The sequence below is a fragment of the Capricornis sumatraensis genome, chromosome 3 (assembly GCF_032405125.1).
Source record: "Capricornis sumatraensis isolate serow.1 chromosome 3, serow.2, whole genome shotgun sequence".
NCBI classification, from domain to species: Eukaryota; Metazoa; Chordata; class Mammalia; order Artiodactyla; family Bovidae; genus Capricornis; species Capricornis sumatraensis.
In genome coordinates this window covers 147,627,841-147,654,804 of record NC_091071.1, presented here as the reverse complement: position 1 = coordinate 147,654,804, position 26,964 = coordinate 147,627,841, and the positions used below count along the sequence as shown (strand labels likewise).

General features: G+C 38.2%; 1 protein-coding gene across 1 annotated transcript in view; it reads left to right on the top strand.

Annotated features, from left to right (window-relative positions):
* Positions 1-26,964, top strand: part of ABCA12 (ATP binding cassette subfamily A member 12) — a 210,085-nt gene that overhangs the window by 65,934 nt on the left and 117,187 nt on the right. The window contains exons 3-6 of the mRNA XM_068967745.1: positions 6,199-6,352; positions 19,183-19,274; positions 21,265-21,362; positions 24,080-24,265. Coding sequence (XP_068823846.1) covers positions 6,199-6,352; positions 19,183-19,274; positions 21,265-21,362; positions 24,080-24,265 — 530 coding nt within the window. The remainder of the gene's footprint in view (positions 1-6,198; positions 6,353-19,182; positions 19,275-21,264; positions 21,363-24,079; positions 24,266-26,964) is intronic.

Genomic DNA, 26,964 nt, shown 5'->3' with positions numbered 1-26,964 from the left:
GGAACTAGAATCCCACATGCTGTGGACAACTAAGGCCATGCATGACAGTTAGAGAGTCCCTCACGAAGAGCTGATGTAGCCAAATAAATAAAATAAATTTTTTTTTTTAAAAGAAATGAATGAGGCGGGAGAGGGAGAAGGACATGTGTAAGAGGTTATCCTCCTGAGGGTTCAGCAAACTAAAGTCTATGGACCATATCGAGTCCATTGTCTTTTCTTGTAAATTAAGCTGTATTGGAATACAGGCTGGCCCATTGATGTGTATATTGTCTATGGCTGCTTTCATGCTACAATGGCAGGGCTGAGTATTTGTGATGGAGCCACAGCTTAAAATATTTACTATCTAACTCTAATGGAAAAGTTTGCAGTCTAATGTTCAGTTCAGTTTAGTCACTCAGTCATGTCTGACTCTTTGCGACCCCATGGACTGCAGCAGGCCAGGGCTCCCTGTCCATCACCAACTCCCGGAGCTTGCTCAAGCTCATATCCATCAAGTCAGTGATGCCATCTAACCGTCTCATCCTCTGTCATCCTGTTCTCTTCCTGCCTTCAATCTTTCCCAGCATCAGGGTCTGTTCAAATGAGTCAGCTCTTTGCATCAGGTGGCCAAATTACTGGAGCGTCAGCTTCAGCATCAGTCCTTACAATGAATATTCAGGATTGATTTCCTTTAGGAAGAACTGGTTGAATCTCCTTGCAGTCTAAGGGACTTGCAAGAGTCTTCTCCAACACCACAGTTCAAAAGCATTAGTTCTTTGGAACTCAGCTTTCGTTATAGTCCAACTCTCTCATCCATACACGACTACTGGAAAAACCGTAGCCTTGACTAGATGCATCTTTGTCGGCAAAGTGATGTCTCTGCTTTTGAATACACTGTCTAGGTTGGTCATAACTTTTCTTCCAAGGAGCAAGCATCTTTTGATTTCTTGGTTGCAGTCACCATCTGCAGTGGTTTTGGAGCCCAAGCAAATAAAGCCTGTCAGTAATCTAATCTTATTGTTCTTAAACTTTAGTGTGCATCAGAATTTCCTGGAGAGCTTGTTAAAATAAAGATTGCTGAACCCCATTCCCAAAGGTTTTGGTTAAGTAGATCTGAGGTAGGATCTCAAATTTTCATTTCTAATAAGTTTCCAGGTGATGCTGTTTCTGTTGGGCCAGGGCTTGCACTTTGACAACTACTGCTTTTATTTGTACATAATGTCACACACCAATATTGTCCTGAATAAGGACATTTGTGCAGCTAGGGAAAGGAAAACCAAACTTGATCCTCTTTCTAGATAAACATAGATGTACAGATGGATATCATAATTCTTTACAAAGTATCTTTTTAAAAATTCTTAACCTGGATTTTTTTATAATGCCTATTTCATTCTTAAAACAATGACAACTGAATTTGATTTAGTTAAAAGGTTAGTTAACTGGTAGTTTACTACTAAAAATGTTTGGTTCGCATCCATTCCCTGTAATAACATTTCATGGCTACATGGGATACAATAGGTGCTTAATAAATCAGTGTTATTGTTGTTGCCACAGACTCTTATTTTAATGAGTATATGGTTCTTGCTAAAAGGTGATGGTAAAATACACAATTCCGGCAGTTCATGTTCTTCACAACACTGTGTTGACTTTGTACACACATCAGCCTGTTCCTCTTTTCCTTGAACCCGTTGTAACAGGTTAAACATCAATTATCAAAAAACTGCGAAATGTGAACTGTCTATATTTTTGAACACAATAAGGTCTTGTTTCTGAAGAGATTCCGTAATGAATTTTCCCATAAAATAGGCATATCTATTATTAATCACATCAAGGAATGTTGTAGGTTTAAATTCTTTCAAATCTTTCTTTAATAATTTACAAACTGTGATTAGTTCCAGAATAAGTAACACTGGCTGTAATCTTCCACCTCTTCCTAGATCTTCTTCCCCTGACATCTTTTCCTCAATTCCTCTTCCTCTATTCCTCTGTTCCTATGGCTGAACTGCCGTTGTTTTAAGCACTAGGTCAGTCACACCATCTGCTTAATGAGTGCTTTAGGGGAGAGGGATCATCTGTAGCCCTTCTATCTGCCTTCCATTCTGACGACCCCCTGCACATGCTTGAGATGGACTAGGGATAACCCCATACCCCGAATGAGTGGTTCCAGGTGGGATCTGTGTAACAGGGTGACTTACCATTCATGGTGAAATTCCACTGCAGAACTGTAGAGGTCTGGTATGGCAGAATGTGACAGAGTGATGTGAATCGCAAACAGGCAGTTTGGTGCTCTTGAGCTTATTCAGGGAATTGTGCTACAATGAAAACAGTGAAGGTTCAGTCCCGGTATCACTTGTTTAATATTAGGGAAGACACTGGTCTTTCTGGTGTCAGACAAAGAAGCTTCTTAGAAGGTAATAATGAGTCAATCAGTTCAGTTCCATCGCTCAGTTGTGTCCAACTCTTTGCGACCCTATGAATCTCAGCACGCCAGGCCTCCCTGTCCATCATCAACTCCCGGAGTTCACTCAAACTCACGGCCATCAAGTCGGCGATGCCATCCAGCCATCTCATCCTCTGTCATCCCCTTTTCCTCCTGCCCTCAATCCCTCCCAGCATCAGAGTCTTTTACAATGAGTCAGCTCTTCCCATGAGGTGGCCAAAGTACTGGAGCTTCAGCTTTAGCATCATTCCCTCCAAAGAAATCCCAGGGCTGATCTCCTTTAGAATAGACTGGTTGGATCTCCTTGCAGTCCAAGGGACCCTCAAGAGTCTTCCCCAACACCACAGTTCAAAAGCATCAATACTTCAGACCTCAGCTGTCTTCACAGCCCAACTCTCACATCCATACATGACCACTGGAAAAACCATAGCCTTGACTAGATGGACCTTTGTTGGCCAAGTAATGTCTCTGCTTTTCAATATGCTCTCTAGGTTGGTCATAACTTTCCTTCCAAGGAGCAAGTGTCTTTTAATTTCATGGCTGCAGTCACCATCTGCAGTGATTTTGGAGCCCCCCAAAATAAAGTGTGACACTGTTTCCACTGTTTCCCCATCTATTTCCCATGAAGTGATGGGACCAGATGCCCTGATCTTCGTTTTCTGAATATTGAGCTTTATGCCAACTTTTTCACTCTCCTCTTTCACTTTCATCAAGAGGCTTTTTAGCTCCTCTTCACTTTCTGCCATAAGGGTGGTGTCACCTGTATATCTGAGGTTATTGATATTTCTCCTGGCAATCTTGATTCCAGCTTGTGCTTCTTCCATTCCAGCATTTCTCATGATGTACTCTGCATATAAGTTAAGTAAGCAGGGCGACAATATACAGCCTTGACGTACTCCTTTTCCTATTTGGAACCAATCTGTTGTTCCATGTCCAGTTCTAACTGTTGCTTCCTGACCTGCATATAGGTTTCTCAAGAGGCAGGTCAGGTGGTCTGGGATTCCCATCTCTTTCAGAATTTTCCACAGTTGATTGTGATCCACACAGTCAAAGGCTTTGGCATAGGCAATAAAGCAGAAAGAGATGTTTTTCTGGAACTCTCTTGCTTTTTTCGATGATCCAGCGGATGTTGGCAATTTGATCTCTGGTTCCTCTGCCTTTTCTAAAACCAGCTTAAATATCAGGAAGTTCATGGTTCACGTATTGCTGAAGCCTGGCTTGGAGAATTTTGAGCATTGTTTTACAAGTGAGTGAGATGAATGCAATTGTGCGATAGTTTGAGCGTTTTTTGGCATTGCCTTTCTTTGGGATTGGAATGAAAACTGACCTTTTCCAGTCCTGTGGCCACTGCTGAGTTTTCCAAATGTGCTGGCATATTGAGTGCAGCACTTTCACAGCATCATCTTTCAGGATTTGAAATAGCTCTACTGGAATTCCATCACCTCTACTAACTTTGTTCATAGTGATGCTTTCTAAGGCCCACTTGACTTCACATTCCAGGATGTCTGGCTCTAGGTGAGTGATCACACCATCATGATTATCTTGGTCATGAAGATCTTTTTTGTACAGTTCTTCTGTGTATTCTTGCCACCTCTTCTTAATAAGTTCTGCTTCTGTTAGGTCCATACCATTTCTATCCTTTATCAAGCCCATCTTTGCATGAAGTGTTCCCTTGGTATCTCTAATTTTCTTGAAGAGATCTCTAGTCTTTCCCATTCTGTTGTTTTCTTGTATTTCTTTGCATTGATCACTGAAGAAGGCTTTCTTATCTCTTCTTGCTATTCTTTGGAAATCTGCATTCAGATGCTTATATCTTTCCTTGTAGTCTGGTGGATTTCTTTCCACTTCCATTTGAATTTTAAAACCTTTAATCCATACTGGTGTTATTGTGTTAGTTTTTCCTGTAGTTGCTGTAACAAATTAGCACAAACTTTGTGACTTAGAAAAAGCACTAACTTATTAAGTTACCGTTCTAGAGTTCAGAAGTCCAGGATTTATTTAATCTTTGTGAGTTAAAGGTGTTGGCAAGGCTGCATTCTTTCTGGAGGCTTTAGGAGGATCGTTTTCTGGCTTCTAGAGGGAGAAGGCAATGGCAACCCATTCTAGCACTCTTGCCTGGAAAATCCCATGGATGGAGGACCACGGTAGGCTGTGGTCCATGGGATCACTAAGAGTTGGACACGACTGGGTGACTTCACTTTCACTTTTCACTTTCATGCATTGGAGAAGGAAATGGCAACCCACTCCAGGATTCTTGCCCTGGAGACTCCCAGGGACAGGGAGCCTAATGGGCTGCTGTCTATGGGGTCTCACAGAGTCGGACACCACTGAAGCAACTTAGCAGCAGCAGCAGAGGTTGCCCACTTTCCTTGGCTTTTGGCTCTTACGTTCAAAGTCTACAGTACTGCATCTTTCAGTCCCTCCATTTTGTTTCCTCTTATTTCCTGGCCAATTTCCTACTACCTCTTCCTTTTTATTTTCAATTTTTAAAAAATATCTGTATTTAAGTTACTTAAATTTCTACTTATTATTCTATTAATAATGCATACTTAGCCTCATTGCTCTTACTATTTTTTCTTTTTTAAAATAAATTTCTTTATGTTTATAATGAAAACATCTGTACTGCCACTCATTTAATAGGTTCATGAGAAACTTAAGGTTTCGCTTTTTAGTCTTTTGTCAAAATTATCCTCATGATTTCTAAACCGTTTTTGAAAATTCATTGTATCTGTATTCCCCAAAGGGAGGAAGCCAGTGTTTTAGTACCAAACCTAATTTTGTGAAAAGATTTGTAATTCACAGCTTGCATATTGTCTTAACTCGTGTATGCTATCATCATATTTTATAAAGCAAATGTTAAAGGTTATAAAACTGGTTAACTGCTACAATAATTGTGTCTTTACTATTAGGGAAAATCTGCATATTCATTCATATTATTATTATTGGTTTTTAAATAGGAAGAAAATATTGTGTGTATAGGATAATTTAAAATTTTGAGGACATCAAAGATATTTCCTGTATCTGGAAGATTGGCTGCATTTATAATGCCTTTGATTACAAAAGAAGATATGTATAGTGTAGGAAAAAATAGTTAATATAGAGTCAAATGAAAGTAAACAAGGTCATGTGAAATATACCACTAAGGAAAAATAATTCCTCCAATTCAAAAGAAATAATACAAATGAACTTATTTACAAAATAAAAACAAACTCACAGATTTAGAGAATGAACTTATTTTTTATTTTTATTATTAAAACTTATTTATTGTTTATTTGACCTTGCCACCTGGCATGTGGGAATCTTAGTTTCCTGACCAAGGATCAAACCACTCTGCTTGTAATGGAAGCACAGTCTTAACCACTGGACCACCAGGGAGGTCCTGCTCCAGATTTTTTAATATACTACATATATTTTTGAAAAAATTATGGCTATTCTGGTCATACTGTTTTCTGATCTACTCTTTTAAATTAGCAATGTATTTTAAATATCTGTATTATTTGACATTTTTATTGGTTGCATTGTATTTTATTATATGGATAATATAATATGGATTTATTGTTAACACTCTGGCAAACATTCTTGCAGCTAGTTCCTTAGAATAAATCCCAGGAAGAGAAATTCGTGGGGCAACAAGCATTTTAAAGTCTTTTGATCCATAGGGGACCCAAACAGTCATAATCCAGAAGATAATTTCACAGAATGGTTACTGCACTTCTTTCCCTTCCCAAGGAAACATCATAGTGATTTAATTACTGTTTGTTTGTTTTTTTTACTTTCAGGTTACCTTGCACCTCGAAACCTTCCTAGTACTGGATTCTTCCCATTCCTGCAAACCCTACTCTGTGACACAGACTCTAAATGCAAAGACACACCCTATGGGCCACAAGACCTGCTTCGTAGGAAAGGAATTAACAGTGCACTATTTAAAGACAGGTAGGGGCATTTCCCAAGTGTATTCAGTCACTTTGAGAGATCAAGTCTTGTTTCCTTATGAAATATATGGGAAGCCATCCTAGGTTAGGTATACAGTTTTATTTTCTATATCTACAAATGTGATTGATCTAAATATGAAAGAACAAAGTGGTTAAAAACTGGAATTACCATGTTTATGTGGAATTAGGCATAATCTACTTTGGATGAATTACTCAGTTTTTGCTTATGCTCCCGTAAGGGATAAGAGAGGGCTATAAAATAGATGGCTATAAGAACCTGCTGTATAGAACAGGGAACTCTACTCAATACTCTGTAATGGCATATATGGGAAAAGAGTCTTTGAAATTGGTGATTATATGTATATACATCTGTACACCTTTGCTGTACACCTGAAACTAACACAGCATTATAAATCAACTACTCTGGTAGTTTAGCTACTAAGTTGTATCCAACTCTTGTGACTCTATGGACCAAAGCCAATTAGGCTCCTCTGTCCATGGAATTTTCCAGGCAAGAATACTGAAGTGGGTTGCCTTTTCCTTCTTCAAGGGATCTTCTGGATCCATGGATCCAACCCAGGTCTCCTGCATCACAGACGGATTCTTTACCAACTGAGCTACCAGAGAAGCCCCCAAAAATTAACTATAAAAAAATCAACTATACTCCAGTTAAAAAAAAAAAAACAAAACTGGATAGTCAAGGCAGTCATTCTTAACTTCCCTTGGGGATTCTCTATCCTACTTCAAATTGTCAGTGGCATTGCCCTAAGACTCTATCACAAACGTAAGATACAGGACAAAGTCAAGGTTATTATCTTCTATGTGGTACTTCTGGATATAACAGAAACCAGGAAATGCAAATAAGGAAATTAGGGATCTAGAAATCAAAGTAATAAAGTTGGAAGTATACTTAATTGAAGAACCACCTTTAAATGAGGTTAATGTGTCCTATTTTATGGTATGAGAAGAAGCTGAAGAATAAAGATAGGGAATCTAGACCATTTGCAACCTCAGTTTTCCATCCTGAGATTTAAATCTAAAGAGTCAAGAGCCTAACCATTTGTAGAACTAATAACATTGTAATCTGAATCAACCATGAGATTATTTTGGTAGAGATTTTTTTCTGTGTTTCTCAAGAAAAGATTATATTTGTCTGTAATCAGAGATATTTGGTCCCTCAAATTTTCATTTAAATTCACTGGCATGTAGCACCATTTCTCCTTCAGTATTATCATCATGATTTTGATCATCAATTAGTATGGGTAATACTTTGAGAGAGTAAGTAACTGCAAGCTATTTAACATAAAATATCAACACGTCAAGAATTATCTTGGGAAATGACTTGAGATAAAATGTAATTGTTGGGTTGCTGATTCACTCCGGTTTTTATTGTGTCAATAAGTTATTTAGTCTTTATGCATAGAGCATTCGGATGTTCACTGATTTATTTATCAAGAAATTCAAGAAATAGTGGCTGAGAAATTTCTGTGTGCCAGGCATCATTCTAGGCACTATAATACAGAGATGAACCAAACAAATTCTCTACCCTTTTGTTACTTGTATTCTAATGGAAAAGCAAAAAAGCAGTCAAATGAATAAATAGCATAATCACCAATAATAGTAAATGTTCCAGCAAGAAAATAGAGCAAATTAAGAGGTAGAAACTGAAAGGTGAGAATTAAATAGCAAAAGAACGTCCTCTGTTGTAAGGTGACATATGAGTGGAGACCACGAAGGACCGGGAGAAGCCAGCACTCGCATATGAACATCTAGAAGAGAAAGTCCCAGGCAGAGAAGCAGTCAGTGATCCTGAAATGGGGACACACTTGATCGTTTAGAGGAATAGAAAGTTGCCTAATATGGATAGAACATAATGCAGGATGATGAAAGGGGCAGAGGATTTGTTGAAAAAATGAAAAACCCCCGAGAAAGAGCATGAAGCATCAAACAGGTAAGAAAACGGAAGGAATTTGCCTTCTGCTTTTAGTATAATGAGAAGCCATTGGAAATTTTTAAACAGGGAAATGGCATGACATATTGTCTGTGAGACTAATGTTCTAAGCATATACAAGCATTGCCTCAACTAGCCACTAGTTGTGTTATCTCTGCAAGGATACCAAAAGATGACTAGAGCCTATTGTCCCCCTGGGTACTCAGTGTAGAGATAAAGTGAATGAATACTTTATTCGTTCACCTAGTTCACAGTCTCTGTGTGAGTGATGAGTTAGGCATGATTTATGCCTGTGTTCTAGTAGGAGAAAAGTGAAAGTGAAAGTGTTAGTTGCTCAGTTGTGTCTGACTCTTTGCAACCCCATGGACTATAGCCCATCAGGCCCCTCTGTTCATGGGATTCTCCAGGCAAGAATACTGGAGTGGGTTGCCATTCTCTTCTTTCCGACCCAGGGATCCAACACAAGTCTCCTGCATTGTAGACGGATTCTTTACCATCTGGGCTAGCAGGAGAAGGTAAATGTTAAATGAGTGATAACAGGAGATAGTGCAAAAAAAGAATGCCAGGAGGAAAATGAAGCAAGACATCCTCCATATTTAAAGTAGAAAGAGAGCTTTCAGCTGATGTAATCAGGTAAACCTTCATGGAGAAGTTGTACTTGAGATGGACATTTTGTGAACCAAGTGTTAGAGAAGATATGAGGAAAATTAATGTCCATTATTTACAAACTGGATCCACTTGGCACTCTTTTCTTTGTATCTTTTTTATTTTTTCTCATGAAGAACTAAGTAACAACAAGGAGAATAGTTATCAGTATTTAAGAAGTCTATCTATACATATTACCACCCCCCAAAAAGTATTTTTCTGTGTATTTCTATGTATATGGTCCTCAGTAACATAATAGAGGACCAAATTCATGGAGCCCCCTGAGATGAAGCATTGAGTTGATTTTAGAACTAAGATTAAAGTCCAAGTTTATTTTTACCCTCTGTGGGTTACTCTCTAGATAGCTGATCATATCTCTTTTTTTCACTTTTATTCTAATCTCCAAGTATTATATTGAGCTCAAGCTGTATATTGCTGTATATTCAGTATTTTCTCTAAACTACCAAGTAATTGGAGCTTAATTTGGAAATTACATGCACTAATAAAATTGCATTAATGATATCTCCCACCATGCTATTAATTTTTATGTATTATATAGCCACACAATGAAACTAGGACGTGGTTACTAGGTAAGCCGTTCCTTACTGGGTAAGTCATTTCACTAAATTGCTTCCCTTAGGTGAAGAAAGATTCACTAGCATAGCCACATTAAGAAACAAAACCATCTTCCTTTTCTGTTTTCTAAGTGAGGGGAAAAAATGCTATCTTTGGCCTTATCAAAGGAGGCCCAGCATGTTTATTTTAATAGAATGCTCTTCTGAAAGACATGATCACACTGAGGTCACTATTTGCTGGCCAGTTGCCAGGTGTTTTGATGCATTTTTGCATTAGCACCAGTCTTCTGTTTTTAATTCATACTTCTTTAAGCATTAGCTTCAGGATGAGGTGGTTTAAAAAAAATTCAACCATCAACTCAGCATCAACTGTAACTAGCTGTCTGAAAGAAGAGATGATTACATTTATTGTTTTCTTGCTCTTTTGCACAAGGGATGATCCAACATCATGGGACTTACCCTTATGGTCCTTCCTCCCTGTACTGCCTCTAAGAATACATCAGAACAGTGGGGGCTCTTGACTGTGCTGTTGCTCACACAGCTGGCAAATGGCAAAGATCATCTTGCAGAGCTCACAGGGTCATTATTTGGAGAAACAATTCAGCCTTCCTGCAGCTCCTGCTGGGGAATTGCCTCTATGGATTTACTCCTTGTCTCTGTCGTGTCGACACTCATCCATGACCCATGGTTTCCAAATTCATACCTTTGTTCGTAGTATTGAATGGCTCCTATAGAACCTGAAACACAGTTAATCTGATTCTATTCAGAGGCATTTTTTTTTTAAAGTACCATGGCTTTTGTTTAGTAGTGAAAAATATGGATGTGTTTAGAAAGTAAAGATATTATTGGGAATCTGAGGTAACTGGAAGTAGAACAGGTATGCATCCTCATTTGACTTTAAACATGAAGTAAGATGTATTAGGTCTCATAACTGTATTAATTTCAGAGTAATGTATAACCATCTAGTAATCATTTTAGTGAGTATCTGTATAAAAATAAAGGTGAAAACATCATTTATCAAAAACAAAATAGAAGGAAGTCTTTAACTGCCATGCAGGCAAAATTGTTAATTCATTGAGTTAGAATGTATTGAACATGTACCATGTGCTGGAGACTATCCCAGTTACTGTGGATACAGATGACCTTACATGCTGGATTCCCATAAAAACTTAAAATCTGGTGAGAAAAAGACAGAAACTACTAAACAGGTAAATTAATCTGTCAAATGGTGAATGTGATGAGTATTTGTTTTGTTCTCACTGTGCCTAAAACATTAGACAACAGATGGTGAATATTTATATAGGCACTCTGAGACATTGTTTCTGTCTGAAGAATATATATCTTACTATTGGATATTTTATTGGAGTGGAGAGAGGGTTGGGTGGGGAGATATCAGAAGAGTTCTCCAGAGACCTGTATGGGAGAGATCATTAAGGTCAGATAGGGTGGTAGTTACCAGACTAGAGGAAGGTGTGTTGGAGATAGAAAAAGAAGGGCTTTCCTGGTGGCTCAGTGGTAAAAAATCTGCCTGCGAATGCAGGAGATGTGGATTCAATCCCTGGGTCGAGAAGATCTCTTAGAGAAGTAAATGGCAAACCACTCCAGTATCCTTGCCTGGAAAATCCCGTGGACAGTGGACCCTGGCGGGCTACAGCCCAAGGGGTTGCAAAAGAGCTGGAAACTACTTAGTGACTAAACAACAGCAACAAAATAGAGAATCTCAGAACCTAAGAAAGAAATTAATGGTGATCCTTGTATAGTCAGTTTAGAGGAATAGGCAGACAGCTTTGCTCCTGATTGTGATGGCAGAATTACAAATTCCTTTGTAATGTTGCCAGATTAATCTCTCTGTGTCAGGGCTAGGTAGGGTTATCTGAAAGCTACTGCAAAGTTGTCTCCTCCCCCATATTCTATGTGCTTCTGATGTACATCTGCCCCAAAGACATTTCCTCATCTGCCCCATCACGGTGCCTCTGAAAACTTTTAGAAATGTATTAGCTCAGATATAACATCTCCAAAGTCCCTCCAAAGAATATAAAAAGCCCTAGGACAGAGCAACATATTAAGGCATTTCTAAATCTTAACACCTTGACTGATTGTTGATTGGCAAGTGAGCCACCTAGAAGAGAGATGCATGTTGAACATGGGCATGGCAAGGATTATATCTGAATATGGAAGACCCTGAAGGAATGAACATGAGGATGAAATTCAAGAAATTATGAAAAAGTTAAACTTTTCCTGTGAATGACTTATGCTTGGGGGTAGTCAGGAAGGACGACTGTATAACCAAGGAGGCCTCAAGGCCGTTATAACATTCTTATTTGTCCCTAAAGTTAGTAATGCCTGTCATGGGAAGCTGGAGTCAGAACTGGGCCTGGGGCATATTTTACACCTTCTTTCCAGGTGTCACTGCATTACCTGTATAACTATATTTCAGGGGGAAAATGAAAAATAGAATAAGTTTAACTAATCCTTAGAGACAAAAAAAAATGTCAGAATTTTCTTTTTAGGATTTGCCATATGTGTCTTTCCTAGACACATATTCCTTTCAAAGACAGAATTACCATGGTGCACATGGATGCCACCCACACAGGTAGTCTTTCCTACTCACAGGAAATACAAGACATTCGGTATAAGTGCATAAATCCTACCGCTATGATGATATCTATAAATGTGACATTTCCCAAATGGAACTGTTGGTAGACATGTCTGAGAAGAAATAAAACTACTCAGCCTAGTTTCCCTCCCAATATCTTAAGTTTAACATTTTGAATCCAAGATGTTCCCCTTATTAAGTCCCTTTTGAAGTAGAGCACTATAAATGTGGTAGAGTCAGAATCTACTTCTTCAGCATCTTAGAGGCAATGCTCTTAACCATCTCCATGGTCCTGGACATGTGAGCTGGGTCTGGAAAAGTCAAAATGATGCCATGGGCCACTTGAAGATTTGACTCAGCCTTTCTTGCCTCACCCAGAAGATTGAATTTTCTGGATCCAGATGAGCTTACATGCTGGATTCAAGAGGCACCTTAATATACCTCCCAGAGATATCTAGTATGAGAAAGATTCTCTCAGACTTCCTTACACCTATTCTGAATTCCTGAATAGGATTTTTAAATCTCCTGAGTTGGTCTTAGGGAGTTGATGGGGGCTGAGTTGTCACTGAATAAGTCCACTTCTCTGTCATAGCCTAGTACTTGGGGCCAGATAATTATTTGTTGTGCTGTGCATTGTAGAATGTTTAGTAGCATCCCTGGTCTCTACCTTCATCCCTGACCTCTAGATACAAGTAGCATCACTCCTATCCAGTGTAACAGCCAACATGTCTCCAGATATTGTGAAATATCCCCCAGGAGCAGGGGAGGGGCCAGAAATTGCCCCCAGTGGCAAACCACTAGTGTAGTAAAAGGATGAACAAAAAGATTTTAAGGTAGCAAGAGCCAAGAATTAGGTAATGATTCTAGGACCTTGCTCTATACAAAATGCAAATGATAAGTCTAATTTAGCACCCCCAGTCATGTGTAGTCATCATCCCCTGGCCATATCCTCCCTTGGCTATTACCATTAACATATTATAATCCCTGTTTTATTTTTTTAATTTGTCTTACCCGTATATGTCCTGGGAATTTAATAAATGTGTGTGAGTTTATGAATAAATATGGTGGCTACAGTGAAGATTGATTATATGTTTATGCATGTGTTGCCATCTTTGAGTGCTTCTTCTTCCAAGGATCTTTGCAGAGCCAGGTGTGCAACAAGGGAGGCAGACAAGGCTATTTTTAAAAGTTGCTTTTTTCAGGCAAAAATATACAGCAGGGCAAAGACAGCCTCTTTAATAAACAGTGCTGGGAAAACTGGAAACTATAAGCAAGATGAAAAGACAGCCCTCAGAATGGAAGAAAATAATAGCAAATGAAACAACTGACAGAGGATTAATTTCCAAAATATACAAGCAGTTCATACAACTCAATGCCAGAAAAACAAACAACTTAATCAAAAAGTGGGGAAAAGACCTAAACAGACATTTCTCCAAAGAAGACATACAGATGGCTATCAAACACATGAAAAGATGTTCAACATCCCTCATTACTTAGAGAAATGCAAATCAAAACTACAGTGAGATATCACTTCACACGAATCAGAACGGCCATCATCAAAAACTCTACAAACAATAAATGTAAGAGAGGGTGTGGAGAAAAGGGAACGCTCTTGCACTGTTGGTGGGAGTGGAAATTGATACAACCACTATGGAAGACGGTATAGAGATTCCTTAAAAAACTAAGAATAAAACCACCATATGACCCAGCAATCCCACTCCTAGGCATATACCCTGAGGAAACCAAAATTGAAAAGACACATGTATCCCATTGCAGCACTATTTCCAATAGCTAGAACATGGAAGCAACCTAGATGTCCATTGACAGATGAATGGATAAAGAAGTTGTGGTACATATACACAATGGAATATTACTCAGCCATAAAAAGGAACACATCTGAGTAAGTTCTAATGATGTGGATGAAACTAGAATCTATTTATTATACAGAGTGAAGTGGATCAGAAAGAGAAAGATAAATATCATATTCTAACCCACATATATGGAATCTAGAAAAATGGTACTGAAGGATTTATTTAAAGGGCAGCAATGGAAAAACAGAGGATGAGATGGTTGGATGACATAACCGACTCAATGGACATAAGTTTGAATAAGCTCTGGGAGTTGGTGATGGACAGGGAAGCCTGGCATTCTTTGGTCCATGGGGTTGCAAAGAGTCAGACACAACTGAGCGACTGAACTAATGGAGAAACAGACATAGAGAATTGACTTACGGACATGGGAGAGGGCAGGAGAGGGTGAGATGTAAGGAAAGAATAACATAGAAATTTATATTACCATATGTAAATTAGATAGCCAACAGAAATTTGCTGTATGGCTCAGGAAACTCAAGCAGGGGCTCTGTATCAACCTAGTGGGGTGGGATGGGGAGGGAGATGGGAGGGAGGTTCAAAAGGGAGGGGATATATGCTTATCTATGGCTGATTCATGTTGAGGTTTGACAGAAAACAACAAAATTCTATAAAGCAATTATCTGTCAATAAAAACAATAAATTAAAGTTTAAAAAGAACAAAAATAAATAAATAAAAACGTTGCCTCCTTAGCTATCCATTCTTCCAGACTATATTCTTCATTATTAAATGTTTGTCATGTGCCATCTGCCAACAGAGTGCACTGTAGATAGACTCTTCCTAAGAGTTTTACCGCCCAAAGAGAAAATTGATCATTCCTTCAAATGGTAAATTCCTCTTATGAGCAAACTTATAAAGAAATTAAATTTGAAAATGAAGAAAGGGCTATAAAATTCTGGGTTAGGCCCTTTGCCTCTTCCCACCTCACCAGCCAGTGTGTGCAGGCCCCAGTTTATGAATAATAAGGGTGCATCCATTTGGTGTCCAGAGATCCTGAAGCTTCTAGTATTCTAGAAGGATCTTGTGAGGACCATAGATACATAAGTGTGGGGCTTCAACTGCATACTGATGGTGAAGGCTGTGTCTTTGTACATCTTTGTGGGCGCTTTGACAGTTAATGTTGGTGAGTATCTATGATGACAGGGCCCCAGTGGGAACTTGATCAGCACACCTCACACAATATTCACAATAGCTTTGCAACGTGGGTGTATCATTCCTAACTTATAGATGAGGCTGCAATTTTTTAGGAAGAGGCAGAGATGGAATTTGAAAGATACCTACTAACTCCAAAGTTCTTCTACACTCTGGCAATACCATCTATTTTTATTTAATCAGCTATTCAGTTTTGTGGTTCAGAACCATACTAGATATTTCAAATAAAAAGATCATCATGGTGCCTACTTCCAAAGATGTCACAGCCTAAAATGGAAAAGTGATAGGAATAGGTACACAAGTAAACATAGTACACTTAAAATTGATATAAACTAAGTATGTACAATGGGGGCAGGAGGAGAAGGGGACGACAGAGGATGAGATGGCTGGATGGCATCACTGACTCGATGGACATGAGTCTGAGTGAACTCCGGGAGTTGGTGATGGACAGGGAGGCCTGGCGTGCTGCGATTCATGGGGTCGCAAAGAGTCGAACACGACTGAGCGACTGAACTGACTGACTGACTGAAGTATATACAAAGTGCTTCAGTTCAGTTCAGTTCAGTCACTCAGTCATGTCTGACTCTTTGCGACCCCATGAATCGCAGCACGCCAGGCCTCCCTGTCCATCACCAACTCCTGGAGTTCACCCAGATTCACGTCCATCGAGTCTGTGATGCCATCCAGCCATCTCATCCTCTGTCGTCCCCTTCTCCTCCTGCCCCCAACCCCTCCCAGCATCAGAGTCTTTTCCAATGAGTCAACTCTTCGCATGAGGTGGCCAGAGTACTAGAGTTTCAGCTTTAGCATCAGTCCTTCCAAAGAAATCCCAGGGCTGATCTCCTTCAGAATGGACTGGTTGGATCTCCTTGCAGTCCAAGGGACTCTCAAGAGTCTTCTCCAACACCACAGTTCAAAAGCATCAATTCTTTGGCGCTCAGCCTTCTTCACAGTCCAACTCTCACCTCCATACATGAGTACTGGAAAAACCATAGCCTTGACTAGATGGACCTTAGTCGGCAAAGTAATGTCTCTGCTTTTGAATATACTTTCTAGGTTGGTCATAACTTTTCTTCCAAGGAGTAAGCGTCTTTTAATTTCATGGCTGCAGTCACCATCTGCAGTGATTTTGGAGCCCCCCAAAATAAAGCATGACACTGTTTCCACTGTTTCCCCATCTATTTCCCACGAAGTGATGGGACCAGATGCCAGGATCTTCGTTTTCTGAATGTTGAGCTTTAAGCCAACTTTTTCGCTCTCCTCTTTCACTTTCATCAAGAGGCTTTTAAGCTCCTCTTCCTTTTCTGCCATAAGGGTGGTAGTGTCTGCATATCTGAGGTTATTGATATTTCTCCCGGCAATCTTGATTCCAGCTTGTGCTTCTTCCAGCCCAGCGTTTCTCATGATGTACTCTGCATATAAGTTAAATAAGCAGGGTGACAATATACAGCCTTAACGTACTCCTTTTCCTATTTGGAACCAGTCTGTTGTTCCATGTTCAGTAATAACTGTTGCTTCCTGATCTCCATATAGATTTCTCAAGAGGCAGGTCAGGTGGTCTGGGATTCCCATCTCTTTCAGAATTTTCCACAGTTTATTGTGATCCACACAGTCAAAGACTTTTGCATAGTCAATAAAGCAGAAATAGATGTTTTTCTGGAACTCTCTTGCTTTTTTGATGATCCAGCGGATGTTGGCAATTTGATCTCTGGTTCCTCTGCCTTTTCTAAAACCAGCTTTAAATGCAAATCCATTCAATGTCTAAGAAGCATAGAATTCTCTGACTATAAGCATGGTCAGAGATTACCCTGAACTCAGTAAGACTGGTTACCTTCTTGTCCTCCTTTAGTAATTTAATAGGGAGCTAAAAGAACCAATTGCCTTTCTTGGAGGAAATAAACTGAATTTCACCTTAGAGCCTTAATTCATGTTTTTTCCCACAATGCTTGCTGTTATACATTTACTTTCTGGTTTCCATTTTGAGTTTACGGATAATAACTGTGCAGTGGCAGAGTACTCATGCCGTCATACTACATGCTGTAAATACAAAATAAACCAGGGAAATTTTCAGGATGATGAACTGCAAAGCACATATGATATCCCATGCTCTCTCCCTGACAAAAAGCCATAACAGGACCACCTAAGAGGAGGTGAACCACCTCCCCACTCCTGTAACATGGGATGCATGGACCACCATGTAACTATGGCCACCTTCTGGTCAAGGCAGGTCCCATTAGAAAAGAAGCCTCCAGAGTTCCTTGTCCAGAGGAGCCATTTTCTGTTGAGTAAGTTCGGAACTGCTGAGCCAGTGGCTTGCTGGGAAAGGGATGAACTTGTCTTTGATTTTGAAAGAATATTTGAAGGAGTAGTTTTAGGGCTTTTACCTGAATGTGGGGAAATGGGCAAGATGGCCCCTATGGAGGAGATGCAGCTTTTGCTTTTCCAAGCTCATACTTCCTTAGATTCTTATCACCTCTTGTTTTCCTCCCCCACTTCCATTTATTACTCAGTCTTTTCTCTTGCTCTTTCTTTGCTCTTTTTCATCTTTGTCGCTTTCCCTTTGGTTTTTGTTGCTGTCCCTATTCCTTAAAATTTTTATGAAGGTAGTTTTCCCTTTATTTCACAGTGTGTTGATATTCAGTAGTACTTCTTACAGTATTTCAAGCTGAACTAAAAAAGTGTCAAGAAAAAAAAAAGTGAAACTGACTTTCTCAAACTGTCTAAAACTTTCTGTTTGAGAGCAAGGAAAAGGTCCAGGTCAGTTCTTATTTTTATCTGAACAGTTTTCCCATCCAAATAAGGAATATAAGAAGATTTAGAGGAATATAGTCATGGTCATGAATAATTCAAATAAATATACATTAAGAATGCAAAACTTTGGGAGCAACCAGTACATTTTATAGAGGATACTTGAAGAACGCTAGGGAATGAAGACAAATATCACCTTTTCTTATCATTTTTATTAAAAGGACACACTGGGGAAAAAAAGAGATTTTTTTTCCAATTATAAATCATAAAGTACCCTGGAACCAGGATTTGGATCTTGTTTCTTAAAAGGAAGTCAAATCAAACCACAATAGCAAGCAGAACTTCTTGCTCTTCTGTTCTTGTCTTTTTATATCTGTTCTTATGTACCTTCAGTAAGCTTTTTATAAACAATCAGACAAAACACATTATTCACTCCAGACATCTGGACTTATTTCATTCTTGAAATAGATACATTTATTTCAGATACGTACTTTAGGTATATCAAGTTTTCAAGAAAATGTGATTATTTCTACTCTAAAAATGATAAACAGGAAGTTATTTAAAAAGGAAAAAACAAGATTGCTGAACTGTGGGATGGTCCAATAGTGTTTTCTGCCAAAAGGTGGTGTGATCATGTTGTACAGAGATTCCTGGCATCATATGCTATCATTACAGTCTTGATATATTCAGTGAAATTAAAACGCTGCATGCATCGTTCTTTCTTTGACATCTGGTGCCACCTGCCATGACACCAACCATAGTACCTAGCACAGATTAGATATTCCATAGATGTGTGTTCTTCCCCTTCTTCTTTGAATCTTTCTTGAAAGTGTTCATCTTTGATAATCTTCAAAATAGCATCGATAATTTAACGTAGAAACTTGTTTTCCTTTAAAGGTTGACAGATAAGCAGACCTTTATTTCAGTACCCAAAGCAGTCTTTGACTCTCATCTGTTTGGGATTCACCATCTTTTTAAAAGAAAATATATATACTGTAAATATTTTTAGTGTTTAGCTCTATGTCCTTTTTTACTGGAAGAATATAGTAAAAAAAAAACAAAAACACAAACTATTTCAACCTTATCTAGGCCATTTTCTCTGAAGAAAAATTTACTTTGTAGGACACTTATATATTCATTGATAAATGGTGAAGTGAGTTTTGTCATAAAGTCCTGGAAAGTAGATTAAAAATTTGAAAGTCCTAGGAGAGCCCTGAAATCTGCCACATAACACTTTGCTGTAGCTAACTGAAATTAATGTGAGTGATACAGAGTTCTTGCTTTTTCTTCTCTAGTGAAATTCTGAGAAAGTCATCCAACCTGGAGAAGGACAGCAATTTATCACTCCAGAGTACTGAAGTTCCACAAAAAAGGCACGCATCACTGGGTAAGCTATCCTCTTCTGTCTAGTTTAGAACAGGCCTTTTGGAACAACCAGTAAAGGTCTCATCTTTAAAAGTTGTACTTTTAACAATTCGAGCAAAGATAGAATGCCTAGCCTATCCTGAGAGATCTAATCACTCCTTACAGTTGCCTGAGTGTGGTGGTACAATTATGCAAAGGTCTTGAGAATAATTGGAAATTAAGTTATTACTGTGATACACACTAGAAGCAAAGGCCTATAAGTGGTACTAATATAATGTTAAGAATTACACACTGTCCAACAATTGACCAGGAACTCTTCCATTGTCTACAGTTAAATGACACTGGGATGGTTAGAATGCCTAGCAATAAAACATATTGAATGGAGTCTCAGAGATTTGTCTGAGCTTTACATTTTATTTGTGAGGACCATGAAGCCCAACAAGGTTAAGCACCTTCCCTGTTGCAGTCATCCAGCTGAGCTGGTACTAGACCAACTGTCAGGGTGGGACTTTCCAGCTGATGGTCTTCTTCCTCCCACTCCACCACTCAGTGTCACAGTCATTCATCATGCCTGTGTGCTTCCTTCATTCACAGCTAAGCCAGTGGCCCTCAGATGTTAGTGTGCAGAATACCCACATGTTGAGCTTCCTGAACCTTCTGCTCAGGTACTTCTGCTGCAGATGTTCCTGAGATACAGTTATTAAAAGCCACAACTTGAGAATAAACTCTCAAGACAGCAGGATTGTTTCATATTCATTAGCAAATATTCATTAGGTGCCTGCTATCGTGTAGGTACTGTCTGAGCTATTGGAGATATATTAGTGAACAAAACAGAGATTCCTCTATGTCAGAATATGATTGGTGCTCTGGGGGGAAAAAAAAGAACTTTTAAAAATGCCATGTGATATTTAAGATTCTATGACACTAACATTCCAGTGTAAGTTGATGAACCACATGAAAAAAAAATATTTTGTTATTGTAGTAGGAATATGTTTGTGAATGGTTTTGAGGAGTTAACATGCTGTGGTGAATGATCTCTGGGTGTCTGATGGAGTAGGGTAAAGAACAGAAGAATAAGATCATACTGTCGTGGCCCAGTTAGCTTTGCTCTGTGCAATAGCCATGTATTACATTTCTGGCCAGTCATCTCACAAATGTATTGCTTTGGTCTAGAGGAATGTAAATTCTTCAGCCCCGTGAACATTTTAACACAGTCTACACCCCGCTGATGTTGTTCACTCTATCTTTGAATATTAAGATTCTTTGTTGTGAGGATAATAAAGTATTTCTATCCAAAATTTATAAGTCAATACACTGGCTAACGAATGCTATAGATCTGAACATAATTTTCCAGCTAATGCTCCTAACCCAGAACACTGTGCCACATTATAAATGGTATTGGATGAGACCACTTTGGGAATTACTTAATTAGAGTATACTGTAGTCTGAACTAATTGCTTCCTCCCATTTATTTGATCTGAAATATCATTTAGAAACCACTTTGGGGAGGAGGGAATTTATGAAGTTAAGCAGATTTTAGCCTCCCAATTGAATAATTAAAAAAAAAACCATTATCACCAGATGTGTATTGCTCATTGGCAGATTCTTCAAGCAGATGTTGGGTGTGATGGATTGTGGGGCTAGTGGAGCCACCTCAGATCCTCTTGGCTTGCACTGAAATGATTCCGTTTATTAGGCAATAATATTGGTGATAAAGTTTAATGATATAAACTGGAATGAAAGCAAATGACATCCAGAATGATTGGAAAGAACCCAAGAGCAGACCAAAACCATCACAGTTTTATGTGAAAGGAAAAACTGATGGAATTCAGCATTTTGCCAGTAGGAAAGTTTCATGGAAAAGGTGCATATTTGAACACATTTCTTGTTGTGGAGTATATGAAAGCATAAGTGATATTTATGGATTATGTGTGTGTGTGTGTGTGTGTGTGTGTGTGTGTGTGTAAGTTTGTGTGTTTATTTTGCTAATCTTTTCTTTCTTTTTACAACAGCCACAATGTTTCCTAGTCCAAGTGCTGATTTGGAAAGTACTGAAACAGATACTTTCAATGGTAGTCAAGTGCTTGCCCGGATTCTTAGTTTGGAAAAGGTAATTTCAATCAGTTTATATTGAGCTCATAACAAAAAGCAGGTAAACAAGCACCTCTTAGGTTAATAGAGGACTCTTCCAAATAGGAAGAGCACTCCCATTTGGAGTAATATCTCAGAGAGATTCTTTTCTTAGGAGCTGTTTGATAAAAAAGCTTAATTTAGAGACATTCTAAATTCCTTAAAGTCTTGGATATTTATTTACTTCCCTGTTAAGTCCCTTAATTGAACTTAAGATTTTCATTTGGTAAAAAAAAAAAAAATAGGGTGGCATTATATGTGATCTTTTAATTTTCTGAAGCAGGAAAGAAAAAATGCTGTATGAAAGCAAATGAAGCTATAGCAGCCATCAGACTTGCTGCCTCATCCATACTAATAATGCTTTTGGAAAAATTGGAGCTATAAAAAATCTCTCCCAAAAGTAATAAAAATCTCTTTCCTTAGCATGGGTTAAAGAACTTACCTATGGATTTCTGTCTGGTTTACTCACCTTGTCTAAGATTCCAGATTGCAAAATGATAAACATCATTTCTAAGAGGTGTACACTGGCAACCTATGAGCTACATGTGCATGTGTGCACATATACAAGGATTGTAAGAAATTGAATTTGAATGCCTTTAGGCTGAAGAGGTACCCTTCTATTAACTGAAATCCCCACTTTTCCTTATGGTCTTTTATCCAACCAGATTCATACATTTAAGTTACTTGGCTGGCCCATGGACATTTGAGTCCTGCTTTGCATGCTCTTCAGAAATTCAGAGGCGATCACTTTCAACATTTTGCCATAGAGGGACTGTTTCTCTCTCAGTCTCTGTCTCTTTCTGTCTCTCTCTCTCTCTCACACACACACACAAAAGAATTTTAATAATACATCTACATCTTATCTAGATGTAGACATCTCTTCCATCTGAAACATGGAGACATAACTCTGATCTTTATTCATGTTATTCATATTCCTATGACCTTAACCACTGCTACTTAATATGTGTCTATTAGTTCCCCTTGAGTTGACATTATGCATAACTGAGGCATCTTAATAAGCTTGTTTATGTCAGTAAACCAAAGAACAATTCAAAATGTATGGAAAAGGCACCATACCTATCAAGGCAATTCTGCCAGTGCTGGTTGATATATAAGACCTTCACAGTCAGTTCAGTCTAGATTTTGAAATCCTGGTTTATATAATAGTTGAGGTACCTAAATCACCCTGTGTAACTGAGGAAACCCCACCATGTGCCCACTTAATTCCAGTACATAGCCTCTACAAGTCACATCAGGGTGTAAACTAGGAAAAGTTACTTTATTCCATTACATTTCTTCCATATTCTAATAATTTTATTTTATTTATGATTTTATTCCAATCCAATCCTTCTAAATTCTAATACTAGAAGCAAACAGTCTTGTATTATATCAGCTAAATTCTTTAATAGCTAAAATAGCAATGCTATTCTCAAAAAAATCACTGTATTATATTGAAATTCCCAGGTTCTCTTTCTCAGATGGAATAAAATTTAAGAATTTTGTGAGGCAGCACAGAGTCATATATCCAGTGGAGATAAGTAAAAAATGAATTTTCTATGTATAGATACATATTTTCAGAGTAGTTGGAGCAGAGAAAGGATATAAAAATTAGAATGACATATTGATGTCTGTGTCAGCAATCTCTCTGATTCCTCTTTCTTTCTGTTTACTACGTTCTGCAACCCTTGCAAGAATAAGTAGAGAAATCATTTTGGAGTGAATTTATACGTAACGTTCGGAAAAAGATATAGATGAATGACTAGAAGACCTGGCACTTAGAGTATATCCTAGAATAAATGGATCCTGTCTTATTTCATTATATTTAGAAGTTGAATCACTGGAAGGCATAGTGTAGATTTTGTGATATAAAAGGGGAAGGATGAAGGTAGTTAGCCTTCACCTGACAGGTTGTAAGAATTAATTATTAGGAAGGGTGCATTAAATATTGCAACTCACTGTAATTGGCTCTATAAATATCTAAACAACTTAATAATGGCGAATGTAATCAATATTATAGCTGAAAATAGTGCTACATTTGTGACTAGTCTGTACTGTGAAATATATGGAGGCCCTCCATTATAAAAATGCTTTCTGATTATTGCCTTTGGTAATTACACTGAACTGAACGGATGTATCTTCATATATGTGTTTTTCTTTTTTCTTTAATGCATAACTCATAAATGAAATTATTGCTTTTCCAATGAAACATAATCCATGTTTTTCTACTTCTTCTAAATAAACACTGTTGATCTTGAGACTAGACTCTGAAGCTCATCCTCTTTGGAAGTCTTCCAGAAATCCTGGCCAGTTTCCCATGAGGTGTCACAAACTGTTAGGACCCCTAAATCTCTGATGCTAAATGCCCAGGAAAAGCTAAGATTTTTAAGCCTGAAGATTTTTGTCAGAGAAGATCTAGTATATTAGGTTGTCTCATCAGATACAAGAAATGAGTTCAGTTAAAAAAATCATATGTAAATATTTTAAATCATAAAGATGACAATAATCACTATATTCACATATTCTCTCAGGGATTTTCATGGGCAAACCCAATGTATTTTAGTTTTAATTTCATAGTTGCTATAATGCAGGAACCTAAAATGGCTATTATGTAGACAGGTTTGTTTCCTTGAAGACTAGTATATTTGATATCTGTATTTACTAACATTGTTATACCACTTTTCTCACATACATTTTTAGCTTTTACAGCAAAATTCAACTTCAGAAGATATACGAAGAGAACTGTGTGAGAACTATCCAGGTTATATTGCTGATTATGCCTTCTCTTGGACCACTCTAGGGAAAAATGTTCTTAATATATTTTGCCTGTCCAACAAGACCCTTTTAGAATCTTCTCTCCAAGAACTAACAAACCAATTCTCTCAGGTGAGTGTAAACATTTTAATATGATCAGGGTCTCATAACAATAGCAGAAAATTTACAAAGCAACTCAAAGTGATTCAAAGAGCAAGTCCATAGGTCTCATGGACTAGAAAATGCTGACTGAAATACTGGCTCACATTTGGCATGAATTCATCACACAGAGGTTCACATATGATGTCAAATTCTAAGCAATGACTACTTTCCATTTAAATGTGCTGGATTGAAATGATCCATTAAACCAAAAATATTCAGTTCAGTTCAGTTCATTTCAGTCGCTCAGTCATGTTTGACTCTTTGCAACCCCATGAATTGCAGCACACCAGGCCTCCCTGTCCATCACCAACTCCCGGAGTTCACTCAGACTCACATTCATCGAGTCCGTGATGCCATCCAGCCATCTCATCCTCTGTCGTCCCCTTCTCCTCCTGCCCCCAATCCCTCCCAGCATCAGAGTCTTTTCCAATGAGTCAACTCTTCGCATGAGGTGGCCAAAGTACTGGAGTTTCAGCTTTAGCATCATTCCTTCCAAAGAAATCCCAGGGCTGATCTCCTTCAGAATGGACTGGTTGGATCTCCTTGCAGTCCAAGGGACTCTCAAGAGTCTTCTCCAACACCGCAGTTGCTTTATGGTTAATATAGAGATGGAATCTCATCTTTGTAGATGAAATTTGACTTTGGTTTACGGTGAATGAAGATTGACTGTTTTTTCTGAGATTTTTAAGTGAGATTACTCAGGATGTAATGTAAGTTTAATAATTAAACTCTCAGAGCCTGGTAATTCACAGAAGCTAGAATAATGGGTAAATGTTTCTTCTGAGATAAAACCTAATTTAAAACTTTGATTTTTACAAAAGAATATATCCCTCTTTCCAAAATATTATACACTAGAAACAAGAACTTCATAATATGAAGTGCTAATGATCTTTTTTATATGCTAAATTATGATGTGAAAATAAGAAAATAAGATACTGATCATCTTTTTTTAATGAAATTCCACATATAATGAGAGTTCACAAAATAAAAATTTTTGAGTTCCCTCAAAATTTTATAAATGAGAATGAATTAAACATGTTCACATCTAACATTTTCCCCTTTGATCCTATGAATTTTATTGTATGGGTGGAGGTTTGTGACATTCCAGGAGGCGGTGATCAAGACCATCTCCAAGAGAAAGAAATGCAAAAGGCAAAATGGTTGTCTGAGGAGGCCTTAAAAATAGCTGAGAAGAGAAGCTAAAGGCAAAGGAGAAAAGGAAAGATATACTCATCTGAATAGAGGGTTCCAAAGGAGAGATAAAAAGTGAATAATGCAAAGAAATAGAGGAAAGCAATAGAGTAGGAAAGACTAGAGGTCTCTTCAAGAAAATTAGAGTTACCAAGGGAACATTTCATGCAAAGATGGGCACAATAAAGTACAGAAATGCTATGGACCTAACAGAAGCAGAACTTATTAAGAAGAGGTGGCAAGAATACACAGAAGAACTATACAAAAAAGATCTCCATGACCCAGACAACCACAATGTGTAATCACTCACCTCGAGCTAGACATGCTGGAATGCAAAGTCAAGTGGGCCTTAGAAAGCATCACTATGAACAAAGCTAGTGGAGGTAATGGAATTCAAGTTGAGCTATTTCAAATCCTGAACGATGATGCTGTGAAAGTGTTGCACTCAATGTGCCAGCAAATTTGGAAAACTCAGCAGTGGCCACAGAGTGGAAAAGGTCAGTTTTCATTCCAATCCTAAAGAAAGGCAATGTAAAAGAATACTCAAATTACCTCACAATTATACTCATCTCATCTCCCAGCAAGCCTTCAGCAGTACGTGAACCGAGAACTTCCAGATGTTCAAGCTGGATTTAGAAAAGGCAGAAGAACCAGAGATCAAATTGCCTACATCCGTTGGAACATCAAAAAAGCAAGAGAGTTCCAGAAAAATATCTGCTACTGCTTTATTGACTACACCAAAGCCTTTGACTATGTGGATCACAGCAAACTGTGGAAAATTCTTCAGGAGATGGGAATATCAGACCACCTTACCTACCTCCTGAGATATCTGTATGCAGGTCAAGAAGCAACAGTTAGAACCAGACATGGAACAATGGACTGGTTCCAAATTCGGAAAGAAGCGTGTCAAGGCTGTATATCTTGAACTTGCTTATTTAACTTATAGGCAGAGTACGTCATGGAAAATGCTGGGCTGGATGATGCACAACCTGGAATCAAAATTGCCAGGAGAAATATCAATAACCTCAGATATGCAGATGATACCACCCTTGTGGCAAAAAGCAAAGAGGAACTAAAGAGCCTGTTGATTAAAGTGAAGGAACAGACCGAAAAAGCTGGCTTAAAGCTCAACATTCAAAAGATGAAGATCATGGCATCTGGTCCCATCATTTCATGGCAAATAGATGGGGAAACAATGGAAACAGTGACAAACTTTATTTTTTTGGGTGCCAAAATCACTGCAGATGTTGACTGCAGCCATAAATTAAAAGATGTTTGCTCATTGAAAGTAAAGCTATGACCAACCTAGACAGCATATTAAAAAGCAGAGACATAACTTTGCCAACAAAGGTCCATCTAGTCAAAGCTATGGTTTTTCAAGTAGTCACGTATAGATGTGAGAGTTGGACCACAAAGCAAGCTGAGCACCGAGGAATTGATGCTTTTGAACTGTGGTGTTGAAGAAGACTCTTGAGATT